The 17,835-nt window shown below is 43.7% G+C and overlaps 1 protein-coding gene across 2 annotated transcripts; it reads right to left on the reverse strand.

The window, feature by feature from the left end:
• Positions 1 to 324: 324 nt before the first annotated feature.
• adad2 (adenosine deaminase domain containing 2) lies at positions 325 to 12,911 on the reverse strand. 2 transcript variants are annotated; one of them, XM_060055779.1, is made up of 12 exons: positions 12,829 to 12,911; positions 12,365 to 12,534; positions 11,474 to 11,550; positions 10,080 to 10,197; positions 8,616 to 8,718; positions 8,165 to 8,302; positions 7,634 to 7,784; positions 7,018 to 7,188; positions 2,143 to 2,360; positions 1,509 to 1,743; positions 1,189 to 1,321; positions 325 to 594 (listed from the first exon to the last, which is right to left on the reverse strand). In XM_060055779.1, exons 3-12 carry the CDS (start codon positions 11,542 to 11,544, stop codon positions 484 to 486), a joined length of 1,449 nt encoding a protein of 482 aa, XP_059911762.1. In that variant the 5' UTR covers positions 11,545 to 11,550; positions 12,365 to 12,534; positions 12,829 to 12,911; the 3' UTR covers positions 325 to 483. The 2 variants fall into 2 exon arrangements, with proteins under 2 accessions (XP_059911762.1, XP_059911761.1); XM_060055778.1 differs by lacking the exons at positions 12,365 to 12,534; positions 12,829 to 12,911 and adding an exon at positions 11,713 to 11,785.
• Positions 12,912 to 17,835: the final 4,924 nt, after the last annotated feature.

The raw sequence follows: 17,835 nt of genomic DNA on the forward strand, positions 1-17,835 counted from the left end.
GCGCCTCAACATTATTGCCTCGGAAATAGCATTCTCTTCTCAAATATCCAATGACCAAACTGACTTTGCTACACGTCTGCATTGTTAAACAATGCAGACGTCACTTCCTGCTGCGGTAAAATAAAAGCGGCGATGCATCATGGCGTCATCCTAGTGTTATATTTCGTTTATGTTGTTTGACGTTTATTGAACCGTTGTGGTCCACTAGAGGGCTACCTCACATTGCATAGAGCCCTCCGTTTCTTAATGTTCAGGTTGGCTCCTGCTTTCTCCTGTCAAAACTTCACTTCTCTAGATCAAATACCTCAAAATTGAAGGACAAACTCCAGTTAACCAGTGCTGTTTATTACTCTGACCACCGCTATTAACTAAAACAACACAACCAATCAAAACAGCAGCAGCACACTACAGAACCAAACGATAGAGAACTCTGAACGGGGAAAGTAACCCTGTAAAAGGGAGGGGAGGGGCTGAGGTCAGAGGTCACAGGCTGAAGCAGTCCACGAGGTGCTTGGAGTTCCATGGCCCTGCCTGGGTGAACAGGAACTGGTCGTTGACCACCTTCTTGGCTTTTTGGTAGGGATCAGCCTTCATCTGAACACAAACATAAAGGATCAGTTACCACAGCTCCCCACCCCAGATCAGGCATTTTCATGTTATGTTATGTCATCACATATCCAAGCCCTATTCCTTTTATTCAAATACATGAACACAATAAATACAAACAATACATGTGAAGGAAATATGCCTTGCAACAATGTGAATTTACATTTAAGATCATAGTTCGAGAAAATCAGTGTGTAGTATTTAATGGCATCTAGTTGAACAGATATATAGTATCAGAATCAACCGCTGGCCAGCCAGACTCCACACATACCGGGGCGGTAAACTACAAGGGTCTGCGATGCCTAACCCTCCCTCAGACACGCCTCATATAGGCCTAGTGAATATACATAGCCTTGGGAATAAAATATCGAATATATTCTATGAGGATTAAATTATAGAGGTTTGATTCTTCATCCAAGCATAAAATAGTGTAGCAGATGCTAGTTTGTGGGTGACTATAATAAGTGGGTGTGCATTCTAGATTACGTCCAGCTTTTGGGTTGTTTCCCTGTTGATAAATAAAGAGGGCTGTCAGAGGGCCAGACTGCGGAGTCCACACACCTCTATGTTCATGAGCCTCACCTTGACGTCGTGGTACGTGGGCGGCTCGAGGAGACGAGGTTGGCCGGCGCGGCGAACCACGCGGACGAAGTAGCTGTACAGAGCTCTCTTACACAGCCGGCTGCAGAAACTAGGCCCGCTTACCACAGGAGAGCTGGAACAGAGAGATGACCAACACAACATTGGAAGCAGTCAACATATAAACTGCTCTTTCCTTAAGGCCAGGCTGTTATGAGCTAACCCTATTTGCAAATCGCATTCTATTGCATGGCGATCTCGGTTTGAAATCCATCAATCGTTCAGCCCCGGTCATCATGGTTGATTGCCATAGCAGGACTCACCCATCCACGACGTAGCCACTGGCTCCATCCAGCACCTCTACCTTCCCGTCCCCCACGCACCAGTTGAGGCTGAGGTTCTGCTTAGGCCTCAGGGGGGTGGTGGGCGCCACGCGGCTCCCACACTGGACCAGGATGTCCTGCCTCCTGTAGGGTGGGGCCAGCTGTTGCTGCCAGTCCTCGCCCAGGGGCCTGTTGACCACATAAGAGACCTCCTCCGCAGAGTGGAGCTTGCTCCCTGCAACATAGACCTGATCTGAGCCACATCTCCACAACACACTGCAGTGTTCTGAAGACGGCTCTGAGCCACATCTCCACAACACACTGCAGTGTTCTGAAGACGGCTCTGAGCCACATCTCCACAACACGCTGCAGTGTTCTGAAGACGGCTCTGAGCCACATCTCCACAACACACTGCAGTGTTCTGAAGACGGCTCTGAGCCACATCTCCACAACACACTGCAGTGTTCTGTATAGAAGCATGTCTACATGTTTATACAATTACTTGAATGCAGGAAGCAGGCAGTTTATTTTTAAAGGTCCCATGCCATGCCCCAAGGTGTGAGTGTGATTAGCCGTTACAAGCCGTTCTGAAAATCCCAAAGACAGTGTGAGTGAGCGGGTGAAGTGACGTCACCTAGCACCATGCTGGCGATGTAGATGGGCTGGATGAAGTGGCTCAGCAGCGCTCCCTGCACCCCAGTGACCGCCCAGCGGCACAGCTTGTCGCTGGGCGACACGCAGCAGACCCGTGCCCCCCAGATGCTGGGGTCCAGGCTGGGGGCGGGGACCTGCAGGCCCTGGGCCTGGTACTGCAGCGGGCTGGTGCTGTGGTCGCTGCCCATCGAGCGCTGCCTGTGTGGAGGCACATCGCTGCATGAAGGGAGGGTCTGACTGACATGCAGGGTCTGTAACGACTCGTTCTACATGCCAGATCGATATATAAAATAAAGGATTTTTATCAATTCACTCTGCGTTAAAGCGATCTACAGCAAGAACCACAAGGCGGTGTTCCTCTTCTCTCATTAACACCTATAGTAGTTCCCTGATTAACATCGCTTTATTACGGAATGGGATTATCCAATATCTTTCCAATCTTGACCCAGATTGACGAGATCCATACGAAACAGAAAAAAACAGTTCTTGACTCAGTTGTTTTGATTAACATCCTGCTTGAAACAAACAAGGAAAATGTAGCATTCCAGTAAGGAGGTCTAAAAAAAGAAAAAGAAAAACATTGAATGAAGCCTTTCATTCAATTAATCAATGCCTACCGTATTTTCCGCACTATAAGGCGCACTCAAGAGCCTTTAATTTTCTCAAAAAATAATCCGGAGCGCCTTATATGGCGAACACACAAACACTAAGAAAGCGAACACACGTTCACCAAGACGGGGAGACAGCGCCGGGCGACTTACGCCACTATCTGCCAATGGATGGTGGATGCCTGGGCTGATATATCAGTCTCAACTGTGGTCCGAGCTTTCACGAAGGCAGGAATAATCACTGAACTGCCAGGTAACAGCAGCGACACTGACTCGGATAATGACGAGAGGGAGCCGGGCATGTTGGATGCCGTAGGCGCGCCCAACTGTTCAATTTGGACACTGAAGAAGAAGAATTCGAGGGATTCGTGGACGGGGAATGAACTGAAAAAGTGAGCTTTATGCGTTATATACGTAACTGAACAATGTTGAGTTATGCACCAACGTTTAAATTTGCGGTATCAGACTGTTTCTTTTACGTGTTTACAACTGAACAAGGCTGGGAGATATAGTGAATATGGCCACATCAAAAGCTAACAGGAGGACTGGACCATCTCAGACCGTCTTAGAGGGCAGCTAGCTACGATTGTGTCCACACACACACAGAAAAAAATTAAGTATTTGAAACATCCGGCCCCAATACAAATGTTTTAACTTGCAAATATATCTTAAAAAAATAAATTTTAAAAAAAGTACCGTAAGTCAGTGGTTCCCAACCTTTTTTCTCCAGGGCCCGCCTAATTCCCCCCCCCCCCCCCCTTCCATAACCATGCATTTCTATTTTTTGTGCCTTTATTTAATAAATGTATCATTTTCTTAGCTTACACGCATGGCATTAATAGGCCTACAATCATTAATGTGAAAATTGGGCTTGCATACCCACAGCCAGGGCGGGAATGTCAGGTGTAATATGAGTGACAGCCAGTCTAAAGTCGTTGTGCACCTCCAGTCTGTTGCTCGCTTTTGTTTTGATGCCGACAAGTGCGCTGAATGGCAATAATGCATTTGCAAATTGATAGGACTGACCCGTTGCTAAGCTCCGCCCTTAGAACGCAGATGAGCCAATGACATTCCAGCCTCAACTATACTCGGACATCGGCTTGGACAACTCCATTGAAATAACGGAGGAGGCGTAATATAACAATTTAATGGTGGATTTATGCTTGTGTAAAAACAATAAACATGTCAAACGATGTGCTTGGGGTACATTTAACAAGGACAGTCCTGAGAGGCTGCAGAATGGGGTATATCTCATCCCTTTTCCCAAGGGACAACGGGACAAGAGAGTTTGTAATGTGGATCAGACAGGCCAGAATACCAACTGAATTTAAGCTTGTTAACTTCTGTATGTATTTTCAAGTATTGAGTATACCCCTGCATAGCGTAATGTAGTCCCTTTTGATTGATCCTGGAAGAAATTAAATCCTTTTTCGCCCAAAACCTCTCCAAAAACTGCTTTGATATACTGTCAGCTGGCATTTTTCCATGTTTTTGTTATCGAGTCTGGTTTGACTGTCCGAGTTCGTCATGGTAACGACGGGGGGCGTGACTTAGCAACAGGTCTATTTTCAATCGCGGGGCCGTGAGATCTAAAATAGTTCTTTCAAGCTCGGATGAGCTGTTGTAAAGTCAGGCACGGGCGCACTAGTGCTGCATTTCCTACATTCTGAAATTGCGGCACTGCTCGGACGTCAATTTGCCTCTAGCCCCCCTTGGCTCTCTGGCGCCCCCCAGGTTAGGAACCACCACACCACATATCACTTAACTGCTATGTGGACAATCTACATATATTGCTTTGGGATCCGGTCGCTGGTCCGAGTCCGGTCATGTCAGAGCTTCAGTGGAGCGCTGAAGCCCTTCCAGTGTGTAGGAGTTAGGGTCATTCTCAGCCCATCGTCATGAGGATCTTCTTTTTTTTTCCCAGAGGATTTGTTTATTTTTTACAAATATTTTATTCTGACAATCTCTGAAAAAGCATGCTCCCATAAACATTACAAATCAATCCGCTAGTGGTGTGCATCACTCCTTTATAGGACGATCCGATACGTATCTAGATACATGTGCTACGATACGATCCAGGGACGATACATTTTTAATATGGAACGATTCGATTCGATTCAATGTTCCAACGATCCGGTGTGATTTGATGAGATATGTTAATATTCGTTTAATGTTAACATTCATTTTCTATTAATTAAAATAAGCCTCCTATAAAAGAAACATTGCCTCCTTTCAAATATATGATATAGGGACCATGGAATCTTAAGTTTTTATATTAATTTCTTTATGGCATGGGGAAATAATGGAAGACACATATTTATACATTAAGAACTATAAGTCTATTTATTTGCTTATTTATAGACTTGATCGCTGTCCTACACAATTAAAAAAAATAGCAAAGCTTTTGTCAATATTCCCCCAGCCAAAGGACTTATACACATATGATTTCAGATTCGCTGGTGCACTGAAAATCGTTTCACGGTTTTCGGACATATGGCTGTTATTCGCGCACTCACAACTCTGGTTGTTCCCTGCTAACGAGACGCATGGAAAACATACACAAACACAGAAGCAGATCGCCCACTTCCTTAAGTTTCATTTTCCGGATCTGTATGGAAACGGAATGAAATGAGTCGACTGTTTTGATATCAGGTTGAGGCTTCATATGGAAGCATATATGTAGCAAAATTCAAATGGCAATGCAATTTGCAATTACATTATGCAATTGACAATCCATTGTGCAATTTTATAATGTAATTTGTGTTATTCAAAGTGGATATTTTAATATGCAAAGGTACAATGCAATCCTCAATTAAATGTGCAAAAGTTATAACAATACAAATAGAATAACATTTGGTTTTTGAGTTCCTTTATTCAAATTGAAAAGCTATAGCGTCCCCGTGATTGCAATCCACTTCGCCACGCTCGTGTGTTGCGATATTCAAATGACATTTCAATCCTCAAAACGAACGCTTTGCAATAGATTTGGCAAAACGGAATCCAAAACGTTTTCCAAAACGGAATCCAAAAAGTCAATATGCTAAGTGGCAAATGTATCAGCCAATCAGCGTCTGGGTGGGAACTACGTCACTTGCTCGTAATTTCCTTGTTCACGTTCACTTCTAGTTCGTATGCGTCAGGTCCATGGTCACCAATGGAGATTATTGATACGCTCCGAAGTTTGGCCGATGATGTGGAGAACAATCGTGTTGAAGACACAGATGCAGTAGATACAGTGCGTGTTCTGGGAGATAGGATAGACGACTTATCCTCACTGGTACGTTTTGACGCCAGTGTGGTAAACACAAAGATTTCCCAAGTGCTACAGGCACTGGGTGCGAAACATAGGGTCGGGAGACCCACCGCGGAGATACCCATGGAGGCAATAGAAAGTGACATAGTTCCCGCCCAGACGCTGATTGGCTGATACGTTTGCCACTTTGCATATTGACTTTTTGGAAAACGTTTTGGATTACGTTTTGCAAAACGTTTTGCCAAATCAATTGCAAAGCGTTCGTTTTGCGGATTGAAATGTCATTTGAATATCGCAACAAACGGAGCGTGGCGAAGTGGATTGCAATCACGGGACGCTATAGCTTTTCAATTTGAATAAAGGAACTCAAAGAATTTGACAAAATGTTATTTTATTTTTATTGTTATAACTTTTGCAAATTTAATTGAGGATTGCATTGTCACTTTGCATATTAAAATACACTTTGAATAACGTATTTACAAATTACATTATGAAATTGCATAATGCATTGTCAATTGCATAACGTAATTACTTATTGAATTGCAAATTGCAAATTGCATTGCCATTTGAATTTTGCTACATATATGCTTCCATAGCTTCACTCGTTTCGCAACGTTTAAAATCGGTGCATCGACAGATTCTTGGTCATTTTAAATCGATGTAGTCGCATCTGTGCTAATCCAACCGGATACCGATTCGTATCGGTGAATTGTTACACCCCTACAATCCGCCTTTCCTTCTATGCCCAAAAGATGTGGTGCAGGCTTACATGACTATTGCATTGCACTATATGCAATAATCTGTGAGCATGCTAATGCTGGCGTGGCTAATGGCAAGCGCTGCAAATCTTAAGTCCCTGGGCCGCTATGAAGCAAACTTGTGAATGATCCAACATTGGGGCTGGTCGTTTTTGTTTGATTGCGAAGTAATGACGCTAAAGAGGTACTTTACTTTTTGTTAACTCCGCCTCAACATGAAGGAGCGGCAGACTTACTGGAAGTAGAAGTTCTTGGCGCTGGCGCTGGCGGGCGGGTTGCTGAACAGGTGCAGGTGTAAGTTGGGTTTGAGCTGCAGTTGACCGCCCTCTGCCCGGCGCTCAAAGATGCTGCACGCCCTGGCCTTGGGGTCGGGGTTGAAGAGGACCAGGAGCTGCTTGTACAAATACCTGGAGAAGAGCAGAGATTGGGACACCTCCTCCTCCCCGTGCAGACACTTTGCATCACTAGGGCTGCACTAGACAGTGTTGTGGTGATGTGGTGCTCTGAAAGGGACTTGGTATATGGTGCTATGAGGAGGGTTTAAATGTGCAAAGGGCAAGTAGAGGGGCGTCTTTTCCAAAGGTTTGACTCAAGCCTCATCAATAATCCATTCTCTCCATGGTAGTACTGAACTCTCACAATGGGCACAGGGCAGCAGATGAAAGCACACAACACCACATTGAATAAAATGTCTCTAAGAATACATTGATAATGTCATGTACGTTGATATGTACAAGATAACTCGCAGTACGATCTGTGTACAGTACGATCTGTGTACCGATCTGTGTACCGATCTGTGTACCTGCCAACTCCAGGATGAAGGTACACAGGCCTTAATGTGTGACCCCTCACCTTTTGAGGGCGCGCCTGGCGATGGTGATGGCGCTGCAGTCCTGGACCATGGTGCCTCCGTAGCAGAGCCACTTGTTGACGCTGGACTGACCGGAGCCCAGGGCCACCACGCTGTATTGCTGGACACGGCACCCAGCTGTGTCCAGCACCTCTGCAGAGAGACAACACACACGCACACACCTCTTTGTGGCGATCATCAAGGCAACAAAAAAAAATAAAATGGTGTTGAAACATTATCCTCCTTCTTTCTGGTGGGTTCCTATTGGTCAGCGGCTGGGAGTCAGCTCGTACACGGAGAGCGAAACATCAACGCTAACCTCACTTGAGAAGCCAGATAAAAAGAGACGGCAGTGCCTCTTTTAGTCTCGTATGGTCTGGAAAATAAAGGTTTAACTCTTGTCGCAACAAGCTACCCAAAGTTGTTTGGCTACCTTCAAATATTGGAAATAACAAAGAACCATGCCTTTCCCCACCAAACCGAAAGCCCCAGAAGGGTTTGTTCCTATGGACTCAGTGCGGCCCGGCGCTCACCTCTCTGCAGGACGAAGGCGGCCATGTTACTCTTACAGCAGTGGAAATCAGGGTGGCTCATCAGCAGGCGGTCAAAGAGCTCCCCGCTCTGCGCTGCCACCTGCCACTGGTGCCATTTACTCTGCCAAACGGCAGGACCTGAACCAGGGGGGACAGGGACGTGTTTACAGCCTCACAGAACATGTACTCTGCCACACCGCAGGACATGCCGGTGATCACTCAGTGATTTTACATTTGTAACAGACAGACACAATATGAATTACGACACAACACTGCCAATAAAGCTGACCGGCTGCCTGAATCGGGTAAAAAAACATAATGTGTCCGCTATTGAGATTAAAAAACAGATCAAACGGGTGAAAAGTTAACTGAATCCCCAAACCCCCTCCGTTATGACTCTTCTGAACCGCTAAAAAAACCAAGGGCCTGACCAAGAGGGAGGCAGGGGTACCTTCAGTGTTGCCGGGGCTGACTGGGCTCCTGGGTTCCCTGCGGGGGTCCGGGAAATGCTTGGGGTACAGCAGAGGCGGGGCGTAGTCGGACAGCTTCTCCACCTGGAGACAGAGAGCTTCATCTCAGCAGCGGAACTAGTCTGTCTGCCACGGACGGGGAAAGTGACCAATTGACAATGTGACAAGACTCCCTCTCTCATTTCAGCCAGAAGAGATTTAGCAGGGTTGCTTTGACGACATCACTTCAACAGACCATTGACAGGTCTTCGGAGATGTGTGGACCAAAAGCCAAACCCCTTTTTGAATCCTGCAAGATCATGATTTAATGCAAACCCAAGCAATCAAATGTAATACCCTTACCCATACTTTTAATGCATTTCAAAGCATGTGGTTCAAGAGGCAGCGGGTTGGCTGGTAACCGGAAGGTTGCTAGTTCGAAGTGTCCCTGAGCAAGAAAACCTCACCGTAACTGCTCCCAACGAGCTGGCTGCTCTCTTGACGAGTCGGCTTGCATGGTTTATACCGCCGCCGATGTATAAATATGTGTATGCATGGATGAAGGTTGGGCAATATTGTAAAGCACTTTGAGTTGTCACTGGTTAGAAGAGAGCTTTATAAATGCAGTCCGTTTACCGTTTACTATACTTATCTGTGAATCATAGTGAGGGAACAGGACAGCCATTGACTGTTTAGGTTCCGTGTCTGGTGCCAGTGCATAGATGAGTGTGATGGTGATCAATATCTACACAGACCGTGAGAATGTGAATATTAACCCTTTTATCAAATTTTATTTGTTTACTAAAATTGAAATAATTAAATGATCCTTTTGGTGGCATTGTATTTGTGAACATTATAACGTATCTGGCAGATAGTTAAATGTTCAAACCAAGGCCGAAGTCCTACTTAGAAGCTCTACCTACTAAGGACGGGTAGAGAAAAGGTAGAGATCTTCTTTAAGTTGTTGCCGATCTGTCATCTACAACAGCCAGTGTGTTTTCTCTCTCAACCATCTCCATTATTCAAAGCTTAATCAATGTAGTCAGGCCAGGTCTAAAGGCAGGACATTTTCCTCAGTTTGAGGGAAAGAGCGTTAAAAACCGACTGTTCACCCGTGTCTAGATATTCTTCTGATGACATGCAATGTGCTTCGTGAGGCAAAATACAGCACCACCATGTGTAGGCACTTCAACATGAATAAGCAGAAAACGTAAGTGTTACTGTTAACCGCATTGTTTTCAGAAGAACATCCAATGGTCTGATCCTTGTTGTAACGTGACGTCATAGCTTGTTAATACTAGCCTACGATGGCTACCAAAAACTAGATCCCAAATATTGCTCTTGCAGTACAATGACATTTTCAAAAATACTTGATTTCTTTTTTTTATATATATATAAAGTGAGCATAGCATTTTCATATTATTGAAACACTGTAGAGGGCTGACCAGCCTCGGTCCGTTCATTACCTCCTCATCAGGGGGGCAGTCATGGCCCTCTGAGTGGTTGGGCTGAGGACAGCTCGGTGACTCTCGGCTGCTTCCGATACCTTCTGCTGGAGCTTGGTCTTTGGACACGAACTCTGGGCTACACAACATTCAGAAACACAACCTCGGGGCTTTACAACATTCAGAAACAACCATTGGGCTACACAACATCCAGAAACACAATCTCGGGCTTTACAACATTCAGAAACACAACCTCAGCGCTACACAACATTCAGAAACACAACCTCTGGGCTTTACAACATTCAGAAACACAACCTCAGGGCTACACAACATTCAAAAGCACAACCTCAGGGCTTTACAACATTCAGAAACACAACCTTGGGCTACACAACATTCAGAAACACAACCTAGGGGCTACACAACATTCAGAAACACAACCTCGGGATACACAACATTCAGAAACACAACCTCGGCGCTACACAACATTCAGAGGCTACACACAGCATATATATTAGGGTGGGGCGATGGTCTCTTTCTTCATATTGTCAAATGGTGGTTATTCTAGCAGCGTGATGAAGGATGGGGGGAGTAACAACATTTGATTTAAATATTTAAAAATAAAAAAAATATTTAAAAGCAATATCTCCCATCAAACAACTTCTCCCTTTGAAAGTCTGCGTGTCGACATTGGTACTACAATATCCCAGCAGCATTATCTAATCTTTAATATATCCTAGTCCTAATCGTAGTAGCTGCTCTTATGGAGCGCAGAGCCACGTCTTGGTGAGCAGCAGGCGTGTGGAGAACGGAGTTGGAGTCAGATCATGGAAAAGGCACCGCAAACTGGGTTTGAAATGAAATCGTCCCTGTGCTGATTTACAGGATTTATCGGGTGGATCTTCTGCTCCACCAGAAACCTCTCTGACTGCACACAATTCTAGAGATCTGGTAACACTCTACCAACAGAGATTCATCTGACCCAAGGTCTCTGCTTCCTGTCCTGTACTGAGCCATTAAAAGAGTGAAAGAGATATATATTATATATATATATATATACATATATATATACATAATATGTGGTCGATTAATCAGTACATCGCTACTAATGCATGGGTTTGTTCTGACCTTGGTACAGTCAGAGTCAAGGCATGATTATTTATGGTTATTTATCCTATTAATGGTTCCCTTATACAGCTCATATTCACTCATTTCATCAAGCACTAGCATACGTTTTCTGTACCCAGAATTCTGAGTTAAACACTGATGCACATTTACAAGTCAAGCTGACATGCTTGCAATACAGAGTAAAGCCTACAGCATCTGAGATGCTTGGCATTGCTTGAAGGCACTCAGTCATAAAATATGTCTATAACCTAACCAACTCGTAGTGTAATGGTGGCGGCGTGCTTCATTACCTTGGCCGCCTTCCAGCAGCAGCAACTGGGCTGTCTGCCACTGCAGAACTGTCCTTCAGGTCCACCATCATTCCCTCCTAAAACCAGCAACCAGAAATATGTATCGACCAACAAAACAAAAAGGAGAAAAGTCATTTCCGGTGCCAATGTGTTGTTTCATTGACATAGTATATTGGCCTACTGCCATGCTCTATTGATTACCACTAAATTGGGTTGTCTACCCATCTACCAATAACCACCTGTATAGGAAGCAACCTTTTCTATCAGAAAGGGGATCAATACATCAAGGAGTTCTCCATCCCCGAGTACCTGCTCATGACACATCACAAATCACTAACTGCTGAAAACTGCAGGCGTGGTCAGTACTTGTGAATCATTGATTTATTTTACTGCAGTACGACTGGTAGAGCGTCAAGAGAAAACATGAACACCTTGTGCCATCAAGTTTTTAATTGAATGGGAAATGCGTGTTTGAGGAACTTTTGAAAAGGGCGGATAGGGATATAATAATTAAACTTTGATATGGTTAGAAGTAACATATGGGGAATATCATTTATGAATTTGTCAATTGGTAAAATAATCAACTCACTTTTTCACCAACCGAGTTTCATAACATACCCAATGCATGTATAAACGACAAAAAGATAACCAAACGTGACGTTGACGAATGTACCAGTGTTTGAACATGGTCTACTAACACGGGTTGTGATCTCACGGCAAGTTAGCTTGTGCTAGCTAGCAGCCTCGATGGACAAAGTTAGCCTACAGTTTTACATTACATCATATAACAAGATTGTAGCTATTTAGTTTCATTATAAAAACTGTTTGTTTCATACACAATTAGTTCTCATTGTACTGTGAATGAAAATACACAATTATTTGGTGACTTACAAACTAGATCGTTTATCAACCTCAAGTTCGCTGCGCAGCTATATTTACGCCTCGTGACCACTACCTCCGTCCGTTGACTGATCCCCATTGACTTTGAATGGGGACGGACCCGCAATGCATTGTGGTTACGTGCGCTGAAGGCTCCGTCAAAAAGTGGAAAAATGTTCAACCTTTTCGGCTGGAGAGGGAAAGTATGAAAAATCAATTGAGGGAATTGGGTATGCAGGAGTATACTTTGGAAAATATTTTAAAATTAATGAAGAGGAATTGTATAAAAGTATTGTTTGGCTTTTTGAGAGAAACAGGGTTATATGATAGGATATAGAGTAGAAAGAAGGTGTGAATGAGTGAGTGTTTGGATATTTTTGTTTTGATTCATTAACTGGATCAGAAGAGGGCGGTAATGCACCAAGTTGTGGATGCCAACCGCCGTAAAACCCCAAGAAGAAGAAGAAGAAGAGAACCTTTTCGGCAGCGACGGATCCGTCATCCAATCAGAACACGTATGCAAATTTAAGCACTGTGACACTACTCGGGCTCTGACGACCCGAACCGGTAAAATAATCGACTAACTTTTTCAATAACCGAGTTTCATTACATACCCAATGCATGTGTAAATGACAAAAAGATAACCAAACGTGATATTGACGAATGTACCAGTGTTTAAACATGGTCTACCAACTGTTACCAGAGAATACTCTATCACGGGTTGTGATCTCACGGCTAGTTAGCTTGTGCTAGCTAGCAGCCTCGATGGACAACGTTAGCCTACAGTTTTACATTTCATCATATAGAATAGAATAGAATATAATCTTTATTTGTCATTGGGTTAAATACAAAGCATTTACACAACGAAATTAAGGTGCAGATCTTGTTCAGTGCTTTTTCTTTAAATAAATAAATAGAATACAGTAAGAAATATTAATAAATATATAACAACAACAACAATAACCCCAATAACCCCTCCCCCTGTCTTCCACTTAAGGCACATTAAGATAGATCCTCTAACAAAGGGCTTCTGTATGTGCCACACTCACGGCTCAAGAAGAGAGGTGATAGAGCCTTTGCCATTGCTGCTCCACGTCTGTGGAACCAGCTCCCCCTGGACATTAGATCCGCCCCCTCCATTTCTGCCTTCAAATCTAGGCTAAAAACCCACCTCTACTCCCTGGCCTTCCTTGCCCCTTGACCTTTTTAGCCTACCTCCTGTTCATGTCTGTGTGGTATGCCCTGGAAATGAATGTTCCCCCTTTGTATTATTATGACCTCTATGTATTGTTGTGTTGTATTTTATTCACTTTTTATCTTTATTTATTATTATTTTTAATTATCATTATTATTTTAATTTTATTGTACAGCACTTTGGTCAGTGTATGCTGTGTGTAAATGTGCTCTATAAATAAAACTTACTTACTTACTTACATTAAAGTGTCTTACACCCTCCCCTCCCTCCCAGACAACAACGCCTTCTGCCCACATATATCTAAAAAGCAGCAGGTCCAGGAAGGTAAGCAAGATGAGGAATGTCCAGAGGTAGTGGTGATCGTTTATGTGGTTGTCTATGTATTGCATAGGGGTTATTTTTGTTTAGCGTACGTATGGCCCAGGGGAAGAAGCTGTTGGTTAGTCTGGTGGTGCGTGATTTCATTGAACTGTAAGCGCCTGCCAGAGGGAAGCAGATCGAACAGGTGGTGAGCAGGGTGCGCAGCGTCTTTTAGAATGGCACTGGTCCTGTTTCGGCAGCGGGAGCTGGCCAGCTCTTCCAGAGAGGGCAGTGGGCAGCCTGTGATCTTCTGAGCTGTTATATATATATATAGGTTTTTGTACATTAAAGGTTCCTTCAAATACTAATGACTCGACATCGTTATGTCACCGGCGAGGTCATTACAATATACATATAACAAGATTGTAGCCATTTAGTTTCATTAGAAAAACTGTTTGCGCCATACTCAATTAGTTCTCATTGTACAGTGAATGAAAATACACAATTATTTGGTGACTTACAAACTAGATCGTTCCTCAACCTCAAGTTAGCGGTGCAGCTATATTTAGGTCAGCTCTGATTGGTTGGGAGGCTGCTCTATCGCCCCCAGCAGTACATTTAGGGAATATACTGTTTCTTCTTGGAATGTTTATGTATATATCTATACCTATATATATATATATATATATATATATATATATATATATATTAAAAATGTCCCACGGACATGGAAGGGGAACTGTAAACATTTTTATTCTTCATGAGTAAATGAAATGGGGGGAAATGGCTCAACAATTCCATTGTATTAATCACATCCACTCTTAATTGTGTAACCATGCTCCTTACTAGTGGATGTTAGATGTGTGGTTGAAAGGGGGTGGGAGGATAAAATATGTTATAGATATTTGACAGGCATATGAATTTGCAGCTCTAGCAAAGAAGCTTGCAATGCGTGTGTAACCAGGCCACCCACTCATGACTCATTATGCTGACGGCCCTGATTGTCATTAGATTTTTGATTGAGTGGTCAAAACAGGGACTTTTCATGAGGGGGGTCTGCCATGTTTAATGGATGAGCAAACTTAATGAGGAAATGGTGGACAATGGTTTCATGGTTTCCATGAATTTTGAATAGTAGAACAAACACACACACAAACAGGTGAATGCACATATGAATGCATATATTCAACACACATTCACAGAAAACACTTTCACAGTAAATGCACAAATGTGTGCACGTGCACACATATGGCTGGGCTACTCTGCTGCGAAATAATGTGGTCCGAAACGTTGATATTGTTTCCAAAAATTGTCCCTTTGTGTTGATTCATTCACACCTCGACTGCACACTTTCTGATTGTCAGGATTTCTTGAGGACACATGAGACCTTCATGAAGAAATCTGTGAAACATAACTGTATGTGTGTGTGTGTTTGTATTTCAGAGTGTGAAATAATAACTTACTCTCTCAACACACAACATATTTTGTCTGTCTGTCGCTTACTTGTCATATACCTCATCCAAGCTCCTTCTCTGCGTCTCTATCCCTCTAAGTTTCTCTCTCTATCTCTCTCTTACACACTCACACACACACACACACACATACACACACACACACACACACACACACACACACACACACACACACACACACACACACACACACACACACACACACACACACACACACACACACACACACACACACACACACACACACACACACACCACATTCCTCAAACATCTCTTTCCATGTGGTATGAAGTGGGTTGGTATAAATGTGAACCAGTGGAAAAGGTGCAAGACAGGCAGTTCATGATTTGAAGCAGGATTCGGATGTCAACTAATATACTTAGTAACTTAGTGTATTGAGTATTAGAGTATTGAGTGTTTTCTAAATGCACCACTAGAGGGAGCCTTGATCAGGCCTATATGACCTACAGGCAGCATTTGAAACTGTTAAGTCTATAGTATGGTTATCATCCATTATAAATGAACACTTTCGTATGAAAATGTATCAACATATTTCATGCATTAAAATATAATCCTGATGTAGAATAAAGGGTTAAAAATACCAATCCTGTGCATCCTGAAAGGTCATTTACAGGACTGGCCTTCTGCTCTTCTGTCTGTTGCCGCCGGCAACACTGTGGTTCAATAAAGATAGTGCCAAACTGCTCAAGCTAAAGATCAATACATTTGTGACACGTACAAAAGCACACACACAAACACACACACGCACGCATAGCCTAAATACATCCACTCATTTTGTTCACCTACTTATTCCAGGTGAAGGGAGGCTGGGACATCTCTCAGTGACCATAAGGTGGGAACAGACACACCCAGAGTGGGACTATCGGCGTCCTGTCACACATTACTCATCACCAATGACAGACCCGCGTTCCCAGAAGAGATGCCTACAGACAAGGGCAGAACATGTGAACTCCATGCATACAGCACCGGATCACAGTAAGAGCTGGAGCCATTACAGCTAGCATGCATGGACTGATAGATAGATAAAGAGATAGGTAGGTAGGTAGGTAGGTAGATAGGTAGGTAGGTAGATAGATAGATAGATAGATAGATAGATAGATAGATAGATAGATAGATAGATAGATAGATAGATAGACGGACGGACGGACGGACAGACAGATAGACGGATAGAGGATGGATAGATAGCTAGAGATAGATAGAAAGAGAGACAGAGATAGATAGATAGATAGATAGATAGATAGATAGACAGAGAGAGAGAGAAAGATAGACAGATTTATATATTAATAAATCAATAAATAGATGATAGATTGATGGAGTGATTTAGAGATAGATGAATAGAAAATAGAGAGAGAGACAGATTGATAGATCGATAATTAGATGTTAGATAGATAGATAATTCGATAGATAGATAGATAGATAGATGATAGATAGACAGAGAGATAGAGAGCTAGATAGATAGATAGATAGATAGATAGATGATACATTTATCTATGTATGTATCTTTCCTGTGATTTGCATTTTTTTTTCAGACTCTCTTACACACACACACACACACACACACGTGTGTGCGCGTGCAGGTTCACCTACAGTCACCCGGTCTGCCCTGGCGGACGGTGCCTCATGCATCTTTAAAGATGGAGGAGAGAGGAGGAGAGGAGGCACCACTTTCTCACGCCATGTATGACGGGGGAGGTCAGGGGAGACCAGCGGGAGAGGGGGCGGGGGAGAGGGGGCGGGGGAGTGCCGCAGCCAGAGAGCTACAGGGGAGAGATAAAAGGTGGAAAAATCAAATCAAATGAGCGCGTTTAGAAGGAAGATGTGCGCTGTTCCTGCACGTCGATCGCTCTCTGAGCCTGGCAGGGTGTCGTGTTCTCGGCGAACAAATGTGCTCATCGTAATTATTCCCACACAAGCATCCCAGTCACGAACATCTGCCTCTCCTTCTGTTGACCTTCCCCTACCTCCCCCCCCCCTCCCTTCGGTTCTCTCCCACCGTACCACAACCAACCCCCCCCCCCCCTGCCTCCCTCCATCTTTTCTTCTTCTGTCTGCCCACTCGCATCCACTATTCCTCTCATCTTCTCTCCCTTCTCTCTTTTGAACTGGCCTCTCTGTCCTCCTGCTTATCTTCTCATGTATTATTCTTTATTCCTCTCCTTTTGTTCCTTTCCTTCATTGCTTTTCTTCTTTTTCACACATCATGATCTCTACTATGGTGATCCTTTATCTGTTTCTCTCTTGTTCTCTCTCTCTCCCTCTCTCTCTCTCTCTCTCTCTCTCTCTCTCTCTCTCTCTCTCTCTTTCTCTGTTTCTCTCTGTTTCTCTCTCTCTCTCTGACGTTCGTTCCTATCCTCTGCGTGTTTATGCGTCCGCCCTCTCCGTTGTTCCGTGTATTCATCGCTCCCTACTATGACTTGCACATCTCCTTATTCAGGGGCATCACGGACAGATGGACCGTACCAATAGATAACACAGCAGAGCGCAACTCTGCATGG

This window comes from Gadus macrocephalus, chromosome 7, assembly GCF_031168955.1.
Source record: "Gadus macrocephalus chromosome 7, ASM3116895v1".
Taxonomy (NCBI): Eukaryota; Metazoa; Chordata; class Actinopteri; order Gadiformes; family Gadidae; genus Gadus; species Gadus macrocephalus.

What these genes read in the sequence shown, in the direction of transcription:
- adad2 (XM_060055779.1), bottom strand. Translation starts at nt 11,544, where the DNA reads ATGATGGTGGACCTGAAGGACAGTTCTGCAGTGGCAGACAGCCCAGTT. An exon ending in GCTGCTGGAAGGCGGCCAAG is followed by an intron (nt 10,198 to 11,473) that starts GTAATGAAGCAC and finishes AATGTTGTGTAG; the next exon opens with CCCAGAGTTCGTGTCCAAAG. An exon ending in ACTGCCCCCCTGATGAGGAG is followed by an intron (nt 8,719 to 10,079) that starts GTAATGAACGGA and finishes CTCTGTCTCCAG; the next exon opens with GTGGAGAAGCTGTCCGACTA.